The sequence below is a fragment of the Chaetodon auriga genome, chromosome 10 (assembly GCF_051107435.1).
Source record: "Chaetodon auriga isolate fChaAug3 chromosome 10, fChaAug3.hap1, whole genome shotgun sequence".
In the NCBI taxonomy this organism is placed as follows: domain Eukaryota; kingdom Metazoa; phylum Chordata; class Actinopteri; order Chaetodontiformes; family Chaetodontidae; genus Chaetodon; species Chaetodon auriga.
In genome coordinates, this window is record NC_135083.1 from 16,024,109 (window position 1) to 16,044,636 (window position 20,528).

At 43.0% G+C, this 20,528-nt stretch overlaps 1 protein-coding gene across 5 annotated transcripts in view; it reads right to left on the minus strand.

The window, feature by feature from the left end:
- The window catches only part of LOC143326770 (kazrin-like), a 153,595-nt gene that overhangs the window by 43,737 nt on the left and 89,330 nt on the right, over window positions 1-20,528 (minus strand). For all 5 annotated transcript variants that reach the window (XR_013077707.1, XR_013077708.1, XM_076740633.1 and 2 more), the window contains exon 4: window positions 3,292-3,399. Coding sequence is in view for 3 of the 5 variants with exons in the window: in XM_076740633.1 (XP_076596748.1) it covers window positions 3,292-3,399 (108 nt within the window). In the remaining 2 variants the exon portion in view is untranslated. The remainder of the gene's footprint in view (window positions 1-3,291; window positions 3,400-20,528) is intronic.

Genomic DNA, 20,528 nt, shown 5'->3' on the forward strand with positions numbered 1-20,528 from the left:
GTGGCTATGAGAGGACTTCGGTGGGGGCAGGCGTTTTGGAAAGTGTCAGCACATGAGAAAAATGAAAGTGCTCAGCAGAGACCACTCCACACATACACCCCCCCCCCCCCCCCCACACACACACACACCCTAACGTTCTCCCTTTCTTTATTGTTCTTTTGTTCATTTCTGTGTCTCTCTACTCCCCCCTCTGCCGTATGATTTTCTCTTGTTAATCAGAATACATTTGTAGGCGACACTGTCCTTATGCAGTCTTTCACCTTGTCCTCCTCCTCCTCCTCCTACTTTTTCCACTTATTTTGCCCTCTCCTTCTTTGTCTCTCCCTCCCTCCTACGTCCATCTTTTCCTGGACGCCCTGTTTGACCTCTCTGCACCGACCTTCCTATTTAAACAAGCCCATGAGCCAAGCTTCACCCAGCTAGTGACATCATTGCCAGTTAATGTGCAGAAGCAGCACCTGTCTCCATAATGATACAGTGTTCGCTGCTTACGTTTGTTTCCCCTCTCCTTCCCTGTCTCCCTGTCTCTCTCTTACTGCAGACCTGAGATGAATTTGCTGATAACACAGCCCCTGAGTTCCCTGTTCTCATTCTGTTGAAACTTGTGGTGATATACGTGGCCTTGGCCACTGCAGGGGTTGCTGGAGTGTGCGTATGTGTTCTTCCTGAGTCTGCACATTTACAGCACCCAGGAAATGACCACAGACTTAACGCAGCAGCTAGTTTGTGCTGAGGGAGAGCGTGTACATGTGCTGATACAACCACACTAACTTAATCCACATAACTGACCTCATCAAGTAGAGTATTTGCTCCCCTGACCTCCAAACGACGCCCAATGAATGCAAATGTACACAAGTGTAATTAAATCTTTCAGCATGCTCTTGTAATTTTAGCAACTGGATACTGATACCTGCAGTAAAAGCTGATGCCAGATCAGCAGTGGTGGAAGAAGTACTTTTACTCAAGTAAAAATAGTAATACCACAGAGCGAGTGCTTGGTCTGTCTGTTCTGGGCTACTGTAGAAACATGGCGGTGTCTGTGAAAGAGGACCCGCTCCTTCTGTAGATATAAAAAGCTCATTTCAAGATAATGAAAGCACAATGATTCATATTTTTCTGGTGATTATACACTGATGAAAACACATGTATGAATATCACATTCAGTTTCTGCCAATAGATACCCTTGAATCCCACACAATGGTCCTTTAAGTGAAAGTACGTGATTTGCAGCAAAATGTACTTTAAATATTAAAAGCAAAACTAATCAGTATGCAAAATAGTTCAATTCAGATTTAAATTGTCGTATATTTACAAAAGTCAATGAAGCTGATGAGGTCAAACATTAAACATATTGTCTTTGTACCTTTTTCAATTGACTATATGTCAAAAATACTTGCAATTATTCACATTCTGTGGAATCACAACATCTTTGTACTCTGGTAGTTTAATCAATAACGAAATAAACTGGTAACATGTACTTGAGTAAATGTACTTACTTAAATTCCATCACTGAAGATCATTACCACATATGATCATAGCTTTGTATGAACACACCACAGTCACCAAAAGGCAAGCAACACTGCTCCCTTTCTTTCAAACAATGACTGTGAACAGCCTGAGTATCATCGCGCCATCGACAGACGCTAATAGGAGAGAAGAGAGAACTGGCAGCGAAACAGGCCCCTCAGCAGGACATTTAATGAGGAAAGGGACCCTGGGGGCTCTCTGGGTAACACTAGAGATCCATACTGGAGCTGGCAGCCTTACCGGATGCACAATCCATGAGAGGCGTTTGTACTGGTGCCATGATTAGCTACTTTGATTCTCTCTGCAAGACCCCAACTTCTTGAAAGAGGCTTTTGTCATGAAAGGGCTAAAACATGGAAACAGACTATAGATAAACTACAGTAACCGTGTTTGTCTGGAGAGCCGATGACGCTAGCATGAGACCCGTTCAACCACCCACTTAGACAAGAGTCTGGGAATAAATAGAGACTCTAAAATTTATAGGCTGCTTTTGGGACGGTTCATGGTGACTGGGCACTAACGGCAGAACTGTAAAAACAGATGAGTTTGGAGCACGATTGCATTCACTGTGGATGGAGCGGTATTGTGCCATCATTTTACAGGAAGACTGGAGGGCATGAATGCGTTAAATGTAAAAGCAATAACAATTCAGACTGTCCTCACAAGAACCGTCTCCACGGGCTGAGAGCCATGAAATATGTACAGAGACAACTTGTGACTCAGCTCACTGAACTGAAACATTTTTCTGATGATTCTGCATCAGTTTATCATTCACAAAGGGTAAACAAACGGCGCAAGAGACGATGAAGATACGTTACGTAAATTTCTAATGGCCATAGTAGAGTCAAATTTGAGGTTATTTAAGATGAAGACTGAACTACTTAAATTACCCCAGTGTTGAACAGCATTGCATTACTTCTAACATAGTGCACCTTTAACAAAAACTTAACAAAACGTTAATAAATTTCAGTAAAAAGTAAATAAAATGCCAATAAATACATTTGCTACTAACTTTTCAACATGTTTATCCAATGACATAAAACTTTTAGTTACACCACACTGAGTTGTTACATTACAAACACAGTTTATGCATTTAAATAAGTGCTTAGGACATTTTCAGCCAGGACTATTATTTTCTAACCGTATTATCACTGTGCACACTGCAGTGAGAGTTATAATTTCTGCCCCACTGGTCTGTCCAACCGTGCAACAAGAGGCCACACTGCAAGACTACAAACTGCACAGACACAAAACAAAGCAGTGGTCAATTTATTGTTCTGCTCCTGGTTCAATACCGAGGTGCACACAGAGGAAATTAAAAAGCAGCCTTTGCTATTGTGTGATCATTTGGAAATGCTGTTTGTGATGTTTTTCTAACACAGACCGGCTGGGTTCATTAGCAGCCGTTAGCTAGAATAGTGTGTAATGGAAGCCCATTGCTCCAGTGACTGGTGCAGGAGGCGAGAGGAAAGGATGACTGCAGGGATGCTACTATTAGCTACTCTTGCTCTCACCCCATTATGAAACCCTGGTTTACCCTTGCTAAAGGCACTTTATCTCAATCTCAAGCTCTTGTGGATTTCCTCAGGGCAAAATGTATTTGCAAGTACAAATGTCTCTGTGTGTATTATGTAAAGATGTATTCTTGGATGCATATGTATGCCGTGCCTTTGCCACAGCATCCTGCCATCGTGGCACTGCAGGGGAAAAACAACTACTTTTGAGTCAAACATATGTGGTTTAACAGAGCTGATCAGGTCTAACCTTTGTCCAGGGAAGCATCCGGAGAGTTGAAGTCCATTAAACTGCTGATTTCAGTCTTGTAGCAGAGGTCAGTGGCTGGCGGCTTCTGCCTGGGCTGGGAAGAGGGATCTGCAACAAAAAACAAATGACAAGCAGGATTAACAGACGAGAAACGTAGGGATTCGGAAAGACAACTGAGATAGACAGACAGTGGAATTCATCCGTGATGTTGGATATAAGCATGTGAAGCAAGATAATGATAAAAATACGAAATAATTAATTAAAAAAAATAATAACCATAATGGCATTTCCATATATATGTCTTACTGATTTCTATTAGCTTAAATGTTCCCCTTTGTGTGGATGATGTTTGTTGAAGCATGTAGAACAGCCTTAGAACTGAAGCAGTAAAATGTATTTGCAACATTTATAATGACTACGGAGACAGCAACAGCGAAATGAGAAAGAGAGAGAAAAAGCCTGTGTACACCCAAACTGCATGAATGAATGATACATTAAAGTCCTCATCAGTGCGAGTTTTCCTCTATGCACACACTGCATGAAGACATTTGGGAAACAAAATGATTAATGCGGCACACCACACCATCCCTCTCAATATGCACATAATGAACTTTTACTACTCACTCCTTACACTGTACCAACTCCACAGTAGCTTACCATTCATCAACACAGCTACTGTCTCTGGGGGGAGCGTGAACACGGCGCCGTAGCGAAAGCATACAAGCTTAAACACATGCAGGCGCGCACACAAAGTTGCTACTTTGAGAGACTGCTGCATATAAATATTAGCATTTTTATGACCAGAGTGTGATTTGATTTCTGGTGGGGTTCAGTGGTTTCTAATATAGTTTTGGCCTGGCTCACCAGTGGCACGCGGGGAATGCATATTGAAAGCATTGCTCCGGGTCAGCTCACATAAAAGCGTTTGCTAAAATGACTTTGTCACTTCAGTCCACGTCTGCCGTCCTCCCCGTTCAGCCCGCAGACGTGTGCAGAGTTTGATTCCGAAGTAAAATTCACAAAAAGGTCACTCCAAATGCTACTGTGCCACTTCTTGAAGAAAAATGGAAAGGATTTAAGATTCTGCTTTGCTCACACACACACACACACACACACACACACACACACACACACACACACACACACACACACACACATCACTCTTCAACCTCTGCTCCTCTCTGGCCTCCTCCTCCTCCTCCTCCTCCCATTCCTTCTGCCATCAGTCCACCACCCACCTACTAAGATGCTGTTACTGGTTGAATTATTTAGACTAATTGAGCACAGATGTGTCTGGGTGAAGGGCTCGAGGTCTGGGTGTATACTGTCATTATGGCGAGATTAGTCATCACACTTGCCGAGCTGGACTTCACAGGGCACCAAATAATGACCTGGCTGCCTGTCCCCACATAAAGTGATTGGTAAGAGCGCATGAGGGCTGTTTTTTAAAAACTGTGCATAACACTTTGCCACCCAACGCCTTGCAAATGTATAATTTTTCAAACCTGCCCACGGTGCAGCCTTCGGCACCAGGTGCACAGTTGTCACTTTTTTGAATAATGTAAAAATTCACAGCACATACTTATCTGCTAGCTTCAAGCCGCTGCTGCCCAGTAGCCTCATGAAAATGTTTTATCTTCCCTGCATCGTGCCCTTGACAGGCTCTCGCCAACATTTAGAAACTTACCAAGGGAGAAGGGGAACAGTTTGGTGGAATAAATGCAAAGGGACAAGTAAACTATAATGGCTGCCTCATGGGGTTGGAGAGGAGGAGCTGATATGGAAGAGAGCGGGGGGGGGGGGGGATATGCTACAGAGGGAGCTGGAGTGTGACTTGACATTTTATTTACTGTATATGTAATAAAGCTAGGTTGAACCTAAAATATTAAGTGGAAAAGTTTCAAAAGACAGCAGACAACTTGATTTCTCACTAAACTCTGAATTGTCTTGACTCACTTAAACTTTAGCATTCTCAGAAATTTCACTTCTTTCCTGCATCCAGAAAGTCTTCACATAAAATGCTTACAGCCACACTGTTGCATCAGAACTATAAATTCAAATGGAAATATTTCAATGTTTTCTCATCATCTTCATCAGCGTGACATAAATGGGATGTTACATCTCATACGATAACTGCAAGCAATCATTGCCCAATGTGAATATGTTGGCTGGTTGATGCACGCTTTACTGCAAAGATTTCCTACTAATGATGATAGCAAATCCAGTCCAAACAATCCAAATCACAACTCGGATCCATACGGCCCATTTATTGAGTCACAGTTATTTAGAGATGGATGCTTCTTCCGTGCTGGAGCCGAACGTTGTGATACAGGCTGTTAAATTTGCTGAAATCGTTGCAGAAGCATGCGGCTTTAAGACACAAGAAACAACAAATCATTATCACTTGCTCTGCTGCAAACATTTTTTAATGATTTCTATTCCCGGGTAGACAAATTGGATGTTGGAGGTAAGGAGAGAGAACGGTCAGGCTGCTGTTCTTATTATTGCTCCAGCTTTCAGACCTTGTAGTGATGTATGCAGTGACGTGCGTTTGTGTGTATGTGCAAGTGCACAGCAATGAAAATGGCTTTTTTTTTTTTTTTTTTTAAAGCTACATTGAGTTATCAAGCAGGTAATTGTATTCTCAAATGTTTTCTGGGTCACTGTCCATGCCTCTGAATCAATGGCCTTTTCAACACACTGAATATTTGGGTCTGATAAGGTCCAAGTGCTTCATATTGATCTTTCAGTCTTTATCTTACAGACACTACAGACAGTGACACACAGAGCAGATAGAAACGCAGCGGCGTGGAGAGAAAGACTGGATGAGATATCAGGGGTTGATCATTTCGAAGAGTTGTAGAGACAATCAAAAACATAATCTCTATTGTTGCTCCGGCTCCCTGAATACCTGCCACGCTGCACCGAGAATGAGAGCGGAGCTTTCTCCAAACCTTTACTTTGGCTCGTCATATAAATCATGTTTGGGGTGATCTATTAAGGATTTGAGATAAGAGCATCATTTCCTCTCGCTGCTTCCATCTTCCCTCTGTTCTTTCCTCATTTCCGCGCATGCCAGCATGAATATTACCTGACAAAGACACAAGCTCACATATCATCGCACCACAAGGGTGGCTGGCTGCCACATAGTCGTCTATTTCCACCTCATAACACGAGAGATTATATGTTTGCAGAAGTAAAACAATGCATATATTACAGATTGTAATTAAATGAAGGGGAGTTATATGGAGCGCTCGTGCATCTTTTTGCACATTTAATTGGAGTTCCTGATAACTTCAGTAAATAGATAGTAAATAACATCAAATTAAAGTGGTCTAGGCCACCAGGATAACAGACAGCCTGAGGTTGATAATCTGTCGTTCACATGGCTTTTATCAGCTCTGTCCGTGCTGCTTCCTCACATTAACGCTGTATTTGTTACTTCTGTCTGTGAAAAGGTTTATGTGGACACAGTGGAAGTGCGAGGCCTGGGTTGTAAAAATCTCGCCGGATCTATAGCTTTGATGAGAAAGCGATGAGCTGCACTGCAGTCGAGACGTTTTCTTTTTTAAAACGCTGGTGAGAATTTATCACACTTTAGGGCCCGGCTCCATTTTCCTCACCATCAAACTGCCTCCGTTCACTTTATCAATAATAAGCGGTTTAACAAGCCGAGCACAGAACTGAGGGAAAGGTACTTCTGCTGTGATGAAATAAAAAATGATTTGTATGTGGCTTTGTAATGATGGAATTATCCAAATCACCATGTCTCTGCCAAACAGGGTCTACTGTCAGACTTAAAACAGCTCCTCCTCCTTCGTCCAGCTTCTCAAATGTAAGAATGTGCTGCATTTTATATCACTGAATTATGAGTATTATCATCATTGAGTGATTATCACACAGTTGACTCTGACTGTGAGAAACAGTTTCACCTGTCACTTTGAGCATTAATTCATCAGTTAATCAAAATAACTATTAGCCACACTTCAACTTAAAATCCTTTTATTTACTCCAAACTGTTTTAACGATGCAGCCTTGTCGAGCGCTTTCCTCTGGGTCAACACGTCAGTTTTCTCTGCCCGTGAAAACGGCTGAAATCTTCTCTTGAATGAAAGAGACAACAGAAATATGTCTTCAGTGACCCCAGCTGACTGTTCGTTCCTCAGGGAGTCTGATGCTAACCTTTACAATGCTGCAGTAAAACTTAAATGGAGGACTCAGCCTTTGTCAACAAGAGCCCCCTGTTGTTCCTCTTCTCAGCGGGGATGAAACACAGAATCCTTGTCAGAGAGGGATGCAGCTCCCAAAATAAACTATTCCCTCAAAATAGAGGCAACCGAGCCTGCTTTGCCTCATGGAGCGTGGAGGAAAATTTAGTTCAACTGCAAACTTCATTGTGCTTTTTTTTTTTTCTACACAATTCAGACTCTTGCTTGTGGGGATCCAAATATTTAGCAGTCGATCAAGAGATAATCTGTTAAGCTGAGGGAAATATTCAGACGCTAGTTTGACGCATTAGTTTGATAGTTGATGTTTTTGCTGTGCCACTGAAAACAGGTCTCGTGTAATATTTCTATTTCCAAACGCAAATTATTATTAACTGCGAATTAATTTGACTTCAGTTTGAGGTGTGAAGTTTAACTGTATGTACAGGATGCACTGACAGCAGTTTAAATGTCCCAGCGTATTTCTCTGTAAGAACACGGTAATGATCACTGGTGTGACCATTATTTCGAATCTACTTCTGGTTCTCAGCTGTTGGCACTAACAGCCCTCTTCTCTTTTTCTCCCTCTGCAAGGCTCAGACAGATCCAAGAACTCGGGGCAACTTTACTCTCAATGGAACACATTAACCAGGCATAATATTAGCAGACTTCATCTCATGGAAGACCTTGGCACCTGTACATAGCAGGAAGAGGGCTCCCATGCTCTATTAAGAAGCAGAATGATTGAATAAAACCTCCGATTTACATCCAGTTTCTGCACTCAAAGGCAGCACTCTACGCTCACACAGAGTTCAAGCTCATAGGTTTGTGGAGATTATTGTAGACGTGATTCAAGTGGTCACAGCTGTAATGAGCTGAACTCTATATGGTTACGGAATAAAACTCCACACACCGTAATGCTCTCCTGTTCCTACAGTCCTAAAGGGAAGATGGCGAGGAATGACTAGCCTTCACGGTCCGACTGTCCTGTCTGTGTCTCACACTGCTGTCACCACCCCTCTCCCTCAAGTCCTCTCTTCTTCCTTAGCTGAGTGACTCCGCCACTCCAGCGTCACCTCTCCCGTTTTCCCTCTTCATTTTCTGTCCTTTCTCTGTCATCATTTAATGGGGTTCCCCAAGCTCTTCTCCTGTCTGAGCCTGCCATATTTTATCTGCTGGCACAGAGCAGGCAAAGACGACGGCTGGAACAAAAGAAGGCCCTAATGAGTAGCGAAGGTGATTAAGGAATGAATAGACGCTGTTGCTGGAACCTTCACCGAGCCGCCCATGTTCCACGGCTCGGTCTGCGCTCTGCAGATAGGCACTGCACTCTTTTCTCACGTCTGCCACCCGCCTTTAATTGCGCGGACATTCTCCAGTCCCGAGGCTGACGGACTGGCGATAAAGCTTGCGTATTCATGCATTAATCACCACCAGCCAGGACAGGCCTGTTCCCCCCCCTGCACCTGCCTCAAGACCCCAATTCAAGGTGTCCTATTAATATCCCGCAGACAAATGTAACTAATGGACCAGAGGTGTGATTGCGGGGAGCGAGCGCTTAACGTTTAGCTGCCCACGTTAACCATCTCCAATCTCAAGACAACTCGCTGTCAATTCATATTGTAATGAAAGGCTGCTGAATGTACTAGGCGGGCCATTCAAAGGAAGTGTGTAGGCTGGGGATGTTATTAGTTGGTGTAAGGAGGACTTGAGAGAAAATGAGCTGCTGCCTGAGAGACCAAACCGAGGAGAAGTGGGCTTTTGTTAGCGCGTGAATGACATTTTTACAGCGGCCATCAGAGGAATGAACACATCTCCTCTGTGTGCAGAGTGAAAAATGGCCCATTTGCTGAGCTCCGTGACAGACCAGAGACAGGTGCCTGCGAGCACTACAGCTTCAAGATGGCCTGAGCATGACCACTTCACCGCCATGTTTGTCCCTGGAATCAAAGCACTTTCGGAGACGGAGAGCCGTGTGACTGAACGGTGATGAAAACCTGGCGCCGCCGTCAACACGCTGCATTTTGATCTCGTTTGATAGGTTTTAAATGATAGCTGAATTGCACCACCTCCAGTATGTTCTCATCTTTACCGATGCTCTCCACCAGCCGGCTGCAGCGGTGAGGATGTTTATACTATGTATACAGAAATAATGAGATATTCTAAGTTGATATGTTGATGACTGGAACTCTTAACAGTAAGATGCTGAGACAGCTGTTGTTAATTGACCTGCCAGTCTTCATGTGTGAGGGTCCACGGTGTTGTGATGTTGTCATGGGGATAAATCAAAGGACGCCGCAGCAGGCCTACTTTTATGCATGTTGTCAACTTCACAGATCAAACGTAATTACAGAACAGCTTGCTGTTGCAAAGTCCAAAAGTCACCTTTTTGGGACGATAAAAAGAAAAGCATTCTTCTGTCATAAAGGAATAATTTAATAAGAAGAAGAATAATTCAACAATATGATTTCTCGCTTTATTGCTGAGGGTTAGATGAGAAGGTTGATGCAATCTTCATATCTATCCATTAACACAATGAAGCATATTCCCAAAACTATGCCTTTAAATCTAGAATATTCATTTAGTCAGACTATAACACTGCATTCACAATGTTCTTACAAAGCATAATCTTATACTATTAGCAGAATGCACCCTGGGACTTGGCATTACACCACATTACTTTCATAATAGAAAACAGAGAAACTGTGGATACTTAATAAACTCATTCAAAAATTTGCCTCCAGAATGAATATGAAGATATTTGAATAATTATCCCAATGCAATTATGCAAAAAACCTAGAAGGTAAAATTGAAAATAAATCCTCTTCATCACCCTCAGTTTGTTCAGAATCACTTTAATAAATACCATCTATACCAAATGTGTTTCATGAGCAGCTTTTAACAACAATTATGACTCAAAGGCAGTGCAAAATTATTCAAGTGCAGTATTCTCCAAAGGACTTTGTTTTTCTTTCATATCCCGTTGCCTTGGCAAAGCACATTAAACAGCGCTTTTATGTGCATTGTTTGCAGCTTATCTTTTAGTGCCGCTAAGTGTAATATTGTATAATATGATAATCTAGCAGCATTTCGTAACATTTCATCTGAAAAGCCCCTTAAATACCAATGCGTCTGGGGTGGAAATTTTATATTCCACTTTTGTTACTTTAATGGGTTTCTAAATGAGTCTCCTGCTTTGGGGCGCAGGTCTGCCGGCAAAGGTTCAGTCAAAAAGAACAACATCATTAATCTAATTTGCTCTGACCTACTGTTTCCGTGATCTAGTCCACGCGAAAGCGAAGGTGTTTGTCTACATAAGATTCAACAGATGTGGGTGTCCTCTGTGGCTGGACGTTGGCCTCCAGCACCACAGGATCAATGACCTTGATGGACAAGTCTTCCTCATACTGAAGTGGATTTCATGTCGGCATAATGGTCTTATTTCTGCTTGAAGCCTGGTCTGGTCTTTATTCACATGGGGCAGTGTACATTAACATAAATTGTTTCAGTGTTTGTTCAACAGCTCATGTGCAGCCAAAGCTCTAACACAGCTAAAAGCAGACAAAACAGGTGCGCATGGGTGCGTACCCATAGTGCATCACTTCAATTCAGAATCCAATCCAGAATTTGATTGACAGTGAATCCTCTATCTTCACAGCTAACTGGCACCGCCACATATAAGTTGATGCCCTCACCATGTTTTGGCTGCATGCATTAATATATCTAGATTATTGTGAGAGCAGTATGATCTAGTGCACAATTACAAACTCTTAAGATCTTTGCTTACATACGTATGCTGAATGTTTCTCAGATATTTTGTCGTAGAAATACTTGAAAACTCAGGAAATGGTTTTCTTTGTCCAAAGCAGAAGACTGTTGATTGTTTTCCTTCCGAGGAAATCATCCATGACAGATGAAAAGTAAATCCTCAGTTGATTAGCATAAGCATAATATTCTACAAAGAAGACAGGCGTGCATATCTCTGCTCACTGTCGAGGTGGTGGAGACAACAAGGTGGGGCTTTGAAGCGTGGGAATTCACAAAGACATGACTGTAACATTATGTGCAAAACAAGAAAAAGACTTGCACCACTTGCAAGGCTGCCACCATTATGCATATTCAAAAAATACAGATGTGCTGTACAGCTGTAGACTGTCAGCACCACATGCTTCGGCTTTGTAGAGCGCAGGTATCCACTTTAATAAGCACTTTTCACACACGGAGAGCAAAAGTAACCAGATTTCTACTGTTTCCGACAAAGAAAGCTACTGTAGGTGTGTTTCACAGCAAAAACTTGGCTCATATTGAAATCAATCTGACCTCGTTCAATACTGAGGCCGAACAAAGGAACACAGGGAGGAGGCGCAGCTGATTGTGCGGCTGATTTTGCTTCGTCAACGTACAAAGACGTTCACATATAATTGAAGGTCACATCATTTCTCTTGCACAATCGTCCGTCCTCGAATCCCCGGCCTGCCGTTATTAATGCCACCGTGTCACAAAACGTGATCCTACGTCAGCCTCTGCTTGCATATGATGAAGAGCGTGGCACGTGGGGAAGGGCAGCAGGGAATCTGCTCTGAGGCTTAGAGTGCCAGTACATGCAAGCGGACGGACAGAAGGAGGAGAGCAGGAGAAAGAGATTAAATGCGAGCAGATGTGTCAAGTGAGAGCGTGAGAGATGGGGGAAGGAGGGAAGAGTGAGAAAATGAGAGGAGCGCAGAGAGACACGGGGACTAATGACCAAGTGGGAGGAAGGTTAAGAGGGAGACACGGCAGGAAATAAAGACAAAATATGAAGATGGAGTTTCTATCTCCTCAATCAAGGAATAATGTAATTGCAGAGTGGGTGGGAATGATGGAAAGGGCTCAGCTGCTGAGAGAGTGATGACAAAAGGCAAAATAAAAATAAAGCACCTGAAGATGCCGGTAAGGGGAAGTGAGTGTGTTTCCATGCATACATGTCTCTACTGTGAAGTCTCACTTATTTCTCTTACATGCAGAGAAACCATACCTTTGTTTGAAATGAGTGCATATTTGTGACCTTTATTCTGTATTTTAGCGGATTTCAATATGAACCTTCCTGTTTTCAAAGATATTGACCTGCTGTCTTAGATAAAATCAGTACTACAACACATGCCCAAGTCTTCCAACAGCTCAAGTAGCATCATCCTTCCCCTTTTTTTAAACTGTGAAAAGTCTGGAGGATGTGTTGGGTCTCACTGACGCTTAACACTGAATGAAATTACATCGCAGTCCAGCTGGCTGGAATGTGTTTGTGAGAAGAGCATTTATGTAAAAATAAGAGGAACTCAGGGAAGGAGCAGGCTGAGAAGAACATGACTGACCTTTAATTTGAGGATTTAAAGGATACAGAGTGTCCATATCTGTGAAAGCTGATACGAGGAAACACGTTAGCTCGAATAGCAAAGATACATATTCTGAGCCGATACAGAGTCGAAGCACCGTGTACAGCGTAAATAAAGACAGAATGCTGTGTTTACAGACAACAGTTTCACAAAGAGTTCCTGAGTCCGTGTAGTAATATCCTCTGTGCAATCATGTGTTCACAAAGTGGTGAACCTCTCTCCGTCCTTGCTTGAACGACTGAGCCTTTCCAGGATGCCCCTTTCATACCCAATCATGATACTATCACCTGTTACCAATCAACCTGTTTACCTGTGGAATGTTCCAAAAAGGTGTTTTTTGGGCATTCCACATCTTTCCCAGTGTTTAGTTGCTCCTGTCCCAACATGTTTGACACATGTTGCTGCATCAAATTCAGAATAAACAGATATTTACAAAAATCAATGAAGTTGATGAGGTCAAACATTAAATATATTGTCTTTGTGCTGTTTTGAGCAGTTTTGTACCTTTAAGAACCCTCATTGACATAATTCCCAACTGATTAGCCTAACTTTAACCATCACAACTCAATCCTTAACCTTGACCAAAACCTAAACCCAATTCTAATCTAACCATTAAAACCAAGCCTGAACCTTCAAACAGCCTTTTAAAGGTCTATCTGAAAGAGGGGACCGACGAAAATGTACTCACTTTCCAAAAGTCACCTCAGTCTACAACTCAAATTGGTTCTCAGAAAGGTAGATGTACAAGTACACATCCACCCCCACACACACATACACACACACACACACACACACACACACACACACACACACACACACACACACACACACTTCCCATTATGATATAAAGCACCTACTCCTCTCCAACTCATCCCAGGCAGTAACAACTCTTCTATCCCTCTCTGTCGAGAGGCTATCAGCTGAGGCTCTTTTCCTTCACTCTCAAACTTCCTAACACCTGACAAATACCCATCTCTGTTTCCTCACTTTCTCTTTCATTCACTGACTGTCGATCATTTCTCTCCCAGCCTCCTCCTCTCCAAAAGAAGCCCTGCTCCTGCCTCCACATCTCAGCTCATTCCCCGTCCTCCTGCCTGTCTCCGCTTCCTCTCAGCCTCTGCACATTCAGCCTTTTCTGACTCCCTCGTCCATTTTTAGCCCGCTCACTCTCGCTTTGTCTCTGTGTCTGTTCCCTCGCTTTCCTGTCTTCCCCTCACTTGCTCTCGGCATTTGTCTTTTTAAAGTGAGAGCACATTGAACCACAGGAGCTTTTAGGAGGCCGTTTCCCTTCTCTATTTTTTCTTCCTCTAACACACAAAGACCCACATGCACACAAACAAACTGTGTTTCAGTCTGTTTATCTGCAACCTTTAACACTCCCTCTGTCTCTGGCAATTTTTGGGGAATGAGGCAAGCATCAAAAGCCAATATTGAGTGATGACAGTTAACTGCCAACCAGGCACAATAATAACACCAAACCAATATGTGAACAAGACAAGAACAGAGAAGCTGGCAAATTGATGGATTCTGTAACATGTGTGCCTTTTGTTCATGATGCAGTTATCTGCAGAGGGACGGCGCTCTGTGGAAAATGTGAGCCGACGCAGAGTTTGTGGAAACAGCAGAATCCTGTGTGGTTTGTGACAGTGTTGCTACTGACAACCGCATCTGTGTTTCTGCATGTTCTTCTCCATCATGCCACACAGCGTTCATTAACTGGCCCTAATCTCTGAAGCGACTGCACTGTGGTGTCTGTAGAAATACATTTTGGGCGATGTAAGTGGAAGCAAAGTAGGTCAGAACTTTTAGGAACTGACAAGTGACATCAAAAAGCAACAAATTCATGGTTCTTAAGTTTACATTTATTCAATCTCAAAACCTGTTCTCCATACCTGACCCTGATGCTGGCATCTTGTCTAATCGAAATGACTGAAATCATCCAAAGCTTTAGCCTATTCAGAATGGACCAGAAAATTCATTTCAGTCAAATTTGAGTTATGTTCAAAGCAGTGAAATCTGTCGTACTCAACCACAGAGTCGAGTATTTTTCGGACTCACGGTGAATGTTGTGGTCGTTTTTTAGCCAACAAGACTTCAAAGTATTTTAAAAGAAAACTGTTTACTCGGATGTGACATTTACTTACATTTCTTCTTTGTACTCTTCCTGCTTGGTGTTGGTTTACATGTCAACCAGCAAGCGTGAACACAACAGCTGTGCAGATGTTTTTGGTCCTTCTGTATTTCACAGGTCTACTATGCAGGTAGAACACAGCCTGTGCTGCTGTGAATGCTAAACACAAACCGGAGTGCTACTGCTGATGTTCATTACATCTGCTCAGGTGCTTTCAGTCTAAAGTTCGGAGGATGATCTGAGTTTTCTTCTGAATGAAGATTCTGCCCTTGAAAGTGACAACTAGCTGCAGGCAGCCACATTTTCACATAGTAAATTCAGCCTCCAATTTGGGGTTTTAATTCAATGTGCAAATATTAGCCTCATACCTAGAACTTCGGCCTTTTGACTTGCTGAAATTCTAAAATATGTGGTAATTATCTAAGCCAGAAACACTGAACTGATAATGAACTAGCTGGTGTGTATAACACGTACAAGAAAAATGTTGATGTCCACAGATCTCTTCTGCTCAGTGCACCCAGTTTTTATTTGGACTGGACTGTAGGTGAAGGACACCAGGAGAGGGCAGTGAAAACTGGGGAACTCCCAGGAAAACTGGGCTGGCAATGTCTTCTTCTCCCCACTGATGTGGCTGACTCTTTGGCAGGAGGATTTGATGCCATATTGAAGACATTAAACTGCCTGCTGTGTAATTTTTCTCAAAGTGGGGAGTCTGCTCTCGTCCAGGCAAAGCATGTAGATCGACATTCAACTGGTATTGTCCAACGGGGAGTGTTAAACCGGGCTAACCGCTGCATTTGTTTGAATGATGGCACACAACATTTATGCACACTTGGAAATTTTGCACATAACATTGTTCACATGTTGCTCTTTTCCTGTAGTTTCATTTGTTTCACAATGTCTGAGCAGAGCGCAAAGGTATTTAGGCCGTTATCAGCGTCATCCTCTGGCTTGGTGCTCTGTTGATCCTTAATGGTCACACAGACGTCACATCGCAGCGTCTCTGGAGTTGGACGGGTTTGTTGTTATGTGAACTCATTCAGTTTGACAATAGCTATGCGCTCATGGCCGTGCACCAGGAAAACAGCAAAAAAAAGAGGACTAAAACTACAATGAAAACCTGAGGCATCAAACAGCGTCAACAAGAACAAGGCATGGCTGAGAATGAGAAAAGATCAAGAGGGATTTTGGGTGAATTCATCTTTGCTGCGAGCACTGAATTTTGTCTATATGCAGAACAGCGGTGTGCACCCATGAATTGGATCATTCCTCCCAATTAAGGCTGTTGAAGGCAATGCAGGAGTCTGTCCATTCAGGGATTATCACGTGTATGTGTGCATCTGCGCTGATGTGTGTGTGGCACGCGCGTTGTGCGATAGATGAACTACAGCCTTGCCCGGAAGCAGCAACAAATGTTCCCAATTATAAGACAACATGTGAAAACTGAAAAGAAGCAAACGAAAAGGAGAGAGAGAGAGAGAGAGAGAGAGAGAGAGAGAGAGAGAGAGAGAGCAAAGCCAGAGGGAGGCATGTAAGGAAAAACATGCATATGCTTTCATGATGGTTTTACTTTGATGAGTGTGTATTTTGAGGTGTTATCTTAAATTATTCATGGTGTTCTGTTCTCCTGAGAAAGCACACTGTACAACAGAGTGATGATTCTGTGTTTATACTGCATGTGGTATTATGTAGCGATGAGTGATAGGCTTAATGAGCAGGACACGGCCGCATCAGTTTCAACAGCTCAAAATGGGCCAAAGCTCGCAAAATGTTTATGCACGGCTTCCTGCATCTGAAAAGCTGAAAATGACAGAATCCCTTAAAATGTTATTAACATGAGTTCGCCTTTTTATCTGTACCAGCGTTCTCAGAAGAGAGAGCTGATGTCAGAGGAAGATCTCAGCGGTGCCACGTGGCTGCTGTTGACAAAAGATACGGCATTTAGACCCACTTTTAAGTTTCAGAACTGAGTCGGAAAACTCGACAGAAGTGTAGAAATGTAAAGATTATCGCAGATGTTTGTCAGAGCTCCACTCACAGGGAGCTCTGCACGGACAAAATCAATTAGTGAAAGTGTGTCACACCGCAGCAAGGCACAATCACAGCCTGCTTAAAAGGATTAACTGGACTTGGACTTTTTGTTGGTTTAAACAACTGAAATTCGAAAAATAATGGCAATTAAAATGTGACGAATATTTTACTTTCTCTTCCATATATCTGGGTTCATTTTAGCCTTTCATGTCGTGTACAATCACTATTGTAACGCTCTACGTTGCGCAGCACTGACAGGAAAGAAAGCTATCTTGGGTACAAAGAGGGATTCTGTGTCAAGATGCACATGAAATTGGTCTGAGAACGAAGGAAGCACACTCTTCCTCCAGAGGGAGCAAAGCTGTGCAGATACAACAAATCAAACAGGTTACCAAAGTACCATGAAGCCCACGGAGCATGACGGTGCCCGGCGCTACACTGCTTATTCAGTATCTCAGGCTGCAAAACAAATTGCCAGTAAAGCATCACTTACCCCGACTTCAAGGCCAACCAACTGTCAGACATAAACTTTGGTGGGCTCTGAGGCATGTTACACATCGGTCAGAATCTTTCCACAACTCAGCACTTCACTCATCGACCAGGGAAAATCCTGCATCATGAATACCAAATGATGATGGTGGTATTCCCTCAGAGTTCTGCAGGACATGAGATAGGGATAGTGGAACAAATTCGCCGGCTCTCCGTAGCCATGCTATAAATTTTTCATAGAGTGCTGAATGTGTAAAAAACTGCAAAGCGGTTGGTACTGTTATCGTAATTGTTGTGGTCCGTTAAAGGCAAACTGAAGAGTAAATCACAACAAACAAAATGCTCAAGGTGACCGCTGATTTTTGCAAGAGCTGACCATGATTCATGAATAACAACGTGGAATCACATCTCACCTTATATGAAGTCTATGAATACTGTATAATGGAAAGAAAAACTGGCTCGTGTTTGATGATTTATTATTGTCTCGTCATTAATAATTCTATATCTTTAAAGTCACACTGCTACATGCTACATCTTACTCAGTATTCCTTACAGGCGCACAGGAGGAGAAATGCACATCACATGTCACAACACGTCCCTGTGACCTTGCTCAGGTGTGAGATTCCATGAAGAGAGATGAAACACAGGAAAAACTGCCGCCCAGCCCGCATGGTGGCAGCTCAGACGAGAGGGTCAGGGGGTTGAGATCCCAGACTGATTTGGGAAATGTGGGTGGGGAAAGAGAACAAGTTCCTCCTCCATCAACAGATACAGCTGAGGTTTGTGTTCGACAAACCACTTAACCCCCCGCTGCTCCGCTGGAGTGGTTCAACAGCCAGCAGCAGATAGCTGAGGAAGCATCGGAGGAAGCAACTCCCAGATGCTCATAGAGGTGGGTCAGCATGTGAGTGGGATGCAGGGAAACAAAAGAGTGCTTATGAACTTTGTTTGGATGAAAAAAGCTTAGTACAGACGGCCGTTTATATGGAATCCATCATTTACATTTTTACGTATTTGACTTTTTCCTTTTTCCATAGGTTTATTTAGTTGCCAGTGACATATTATTCATAACTACTGGAGCGCTGCCATTTTCCAAATATCTGGGGGGGGTGTAGTCACGAGGATAGTCTTTCAGCTGAAACCGTCTATTTCCATCAACAAGTCCCAAAGATCCCAAAAGGTTAATACGCCCCGTCAGCCTGTGCACATAATGTGGGCTGACTTCACATAAAACATTGAAGAAGGATGAATATTATGAATGATTCGCGTCATGAGTATAAAACCGTCATGTTGGATTTAAACAATGACTCATTTGGCTGCCTCACTCTACTTTTTCTCTTCTGACGCCCTTTCTTACACACACACACAGACACACACACACACACAGTCAAAGAAATAACATTTCCAATGGCCTGCTCAAAAGTTTGGCCATAACCACACAGCCTCTCCAGATGCTCATGCGACGGTTGCTGGGCTCTATAAAGCCTAACAAACCCTCTTCATCACTCCAGCAAAGCACTCAGCAACAGCGGCATTAAGGCGGCAACCGTTCAGGTGTGCCTTAGAGCTTTATCGATTGGCTAATGGGGAAAGGAGGGTACTGGGGAGGACTCAGCAGGGGGCAGTGGGCTACAGTCGGCATCAATCTGCTTCCAAGCGTCAGCAGTGTTCTCGTGCATGATGGATCAATCCACACACACTGTGCTTACCGTACCATCGCTGCCTCCCTGCGTGCTGTTTTCATGTGTCTGTATCATGTATTTATATGTGGAAGCACAATAACAAAAAATGTTCCTTTCTTTACAAACTTCAGAGTTTCGGGAGTACAAAAAAAATCCATGTTTAACTATTCATTATTTCAGACGTTGATGTCAGTCACAAACTGCAGAAGTGTCACTCCCTGGTCGTCTCCATCAATTGGTATATTATTTATTTGTGTATAATTGGAAGCAACCAAGAGGCCAACAGGTTGTTGTCTAAAGTTGAGTTCTCCCATCTAAGAAGAGGCAGTTAGAAGGAAAAAAAAAAGAAGAAAATCAGTAACTTTTTCAGCTTTCAGGGAACAGGCGAGGGCGTCTGGGTCACTGCAGGTCCGTGGCTAACAAGCTCCTAAGAGACATATTGGTTGGGGGTTGGCACTGGAGCGGTCACATTAGTCAGTGTGCCATGAGAGAACAGAGTGGAAAACTCAGTGGCTGTAAAACCTTCGCTTCTAGCAAGACGAATGTACAACAAGACCGGGCATTAACCCTAAACTGCGGAACATCCCCTGCCCCATATAACCCTTTAACAGCACCATGCTTATATCTTTGTATGAGCATTGACAGAGTAATGGCATCCAGAGGGGAAATATATACATTTATACAGTCACCTCTTATACAGTCTTGACTTATCTTGACGATGGCTGTTGGGCTCAGGCCTTTTGTTGAATACATCTCCATCACAGAGGAATGGAAATATCTGACATTTTCAACCAAAATCAAGCATGCTTCTTATCCACTGGTTTTAAAAGGCAAACAATGATTCATGCCCCAATCCACAAAGCAGATCCTCTTGTTCAGAGGCCACGCAACATTTGGGAGTGACATCATCGTCACCGCTTTAAATGGCAAATGTGGGCTAACAGTCTGAATAACTAAAGGGGCTTGCCACGAATGTTTGATCGCAGTGCAAACACTTGATTTTCGCTGTCAGTACAGTCGGGAGCTGTGGGATTATTAGGACGGCTCAAATCGCTTTCAGTGTGTTGCCACAGATAAGAGCAAAAATTCACACATAGCGTTGTAACAGACACCAGAGCTGGGGGATGATTCAGTATCATCACTTATCAACATTTTTACACGACTTTGATGATATTCATACCTTTTACCACATGCAGACCATCTCAACAAGAGGCGACAAAAGATTATGCTCTCATGTGTTGACATTGAGTCTTATAAAACATGCTGTACATGCAAGGCCAATAGTGTACAGCAGCAGCCACTGAGACCCCATAGAAACCCCCACACTGAC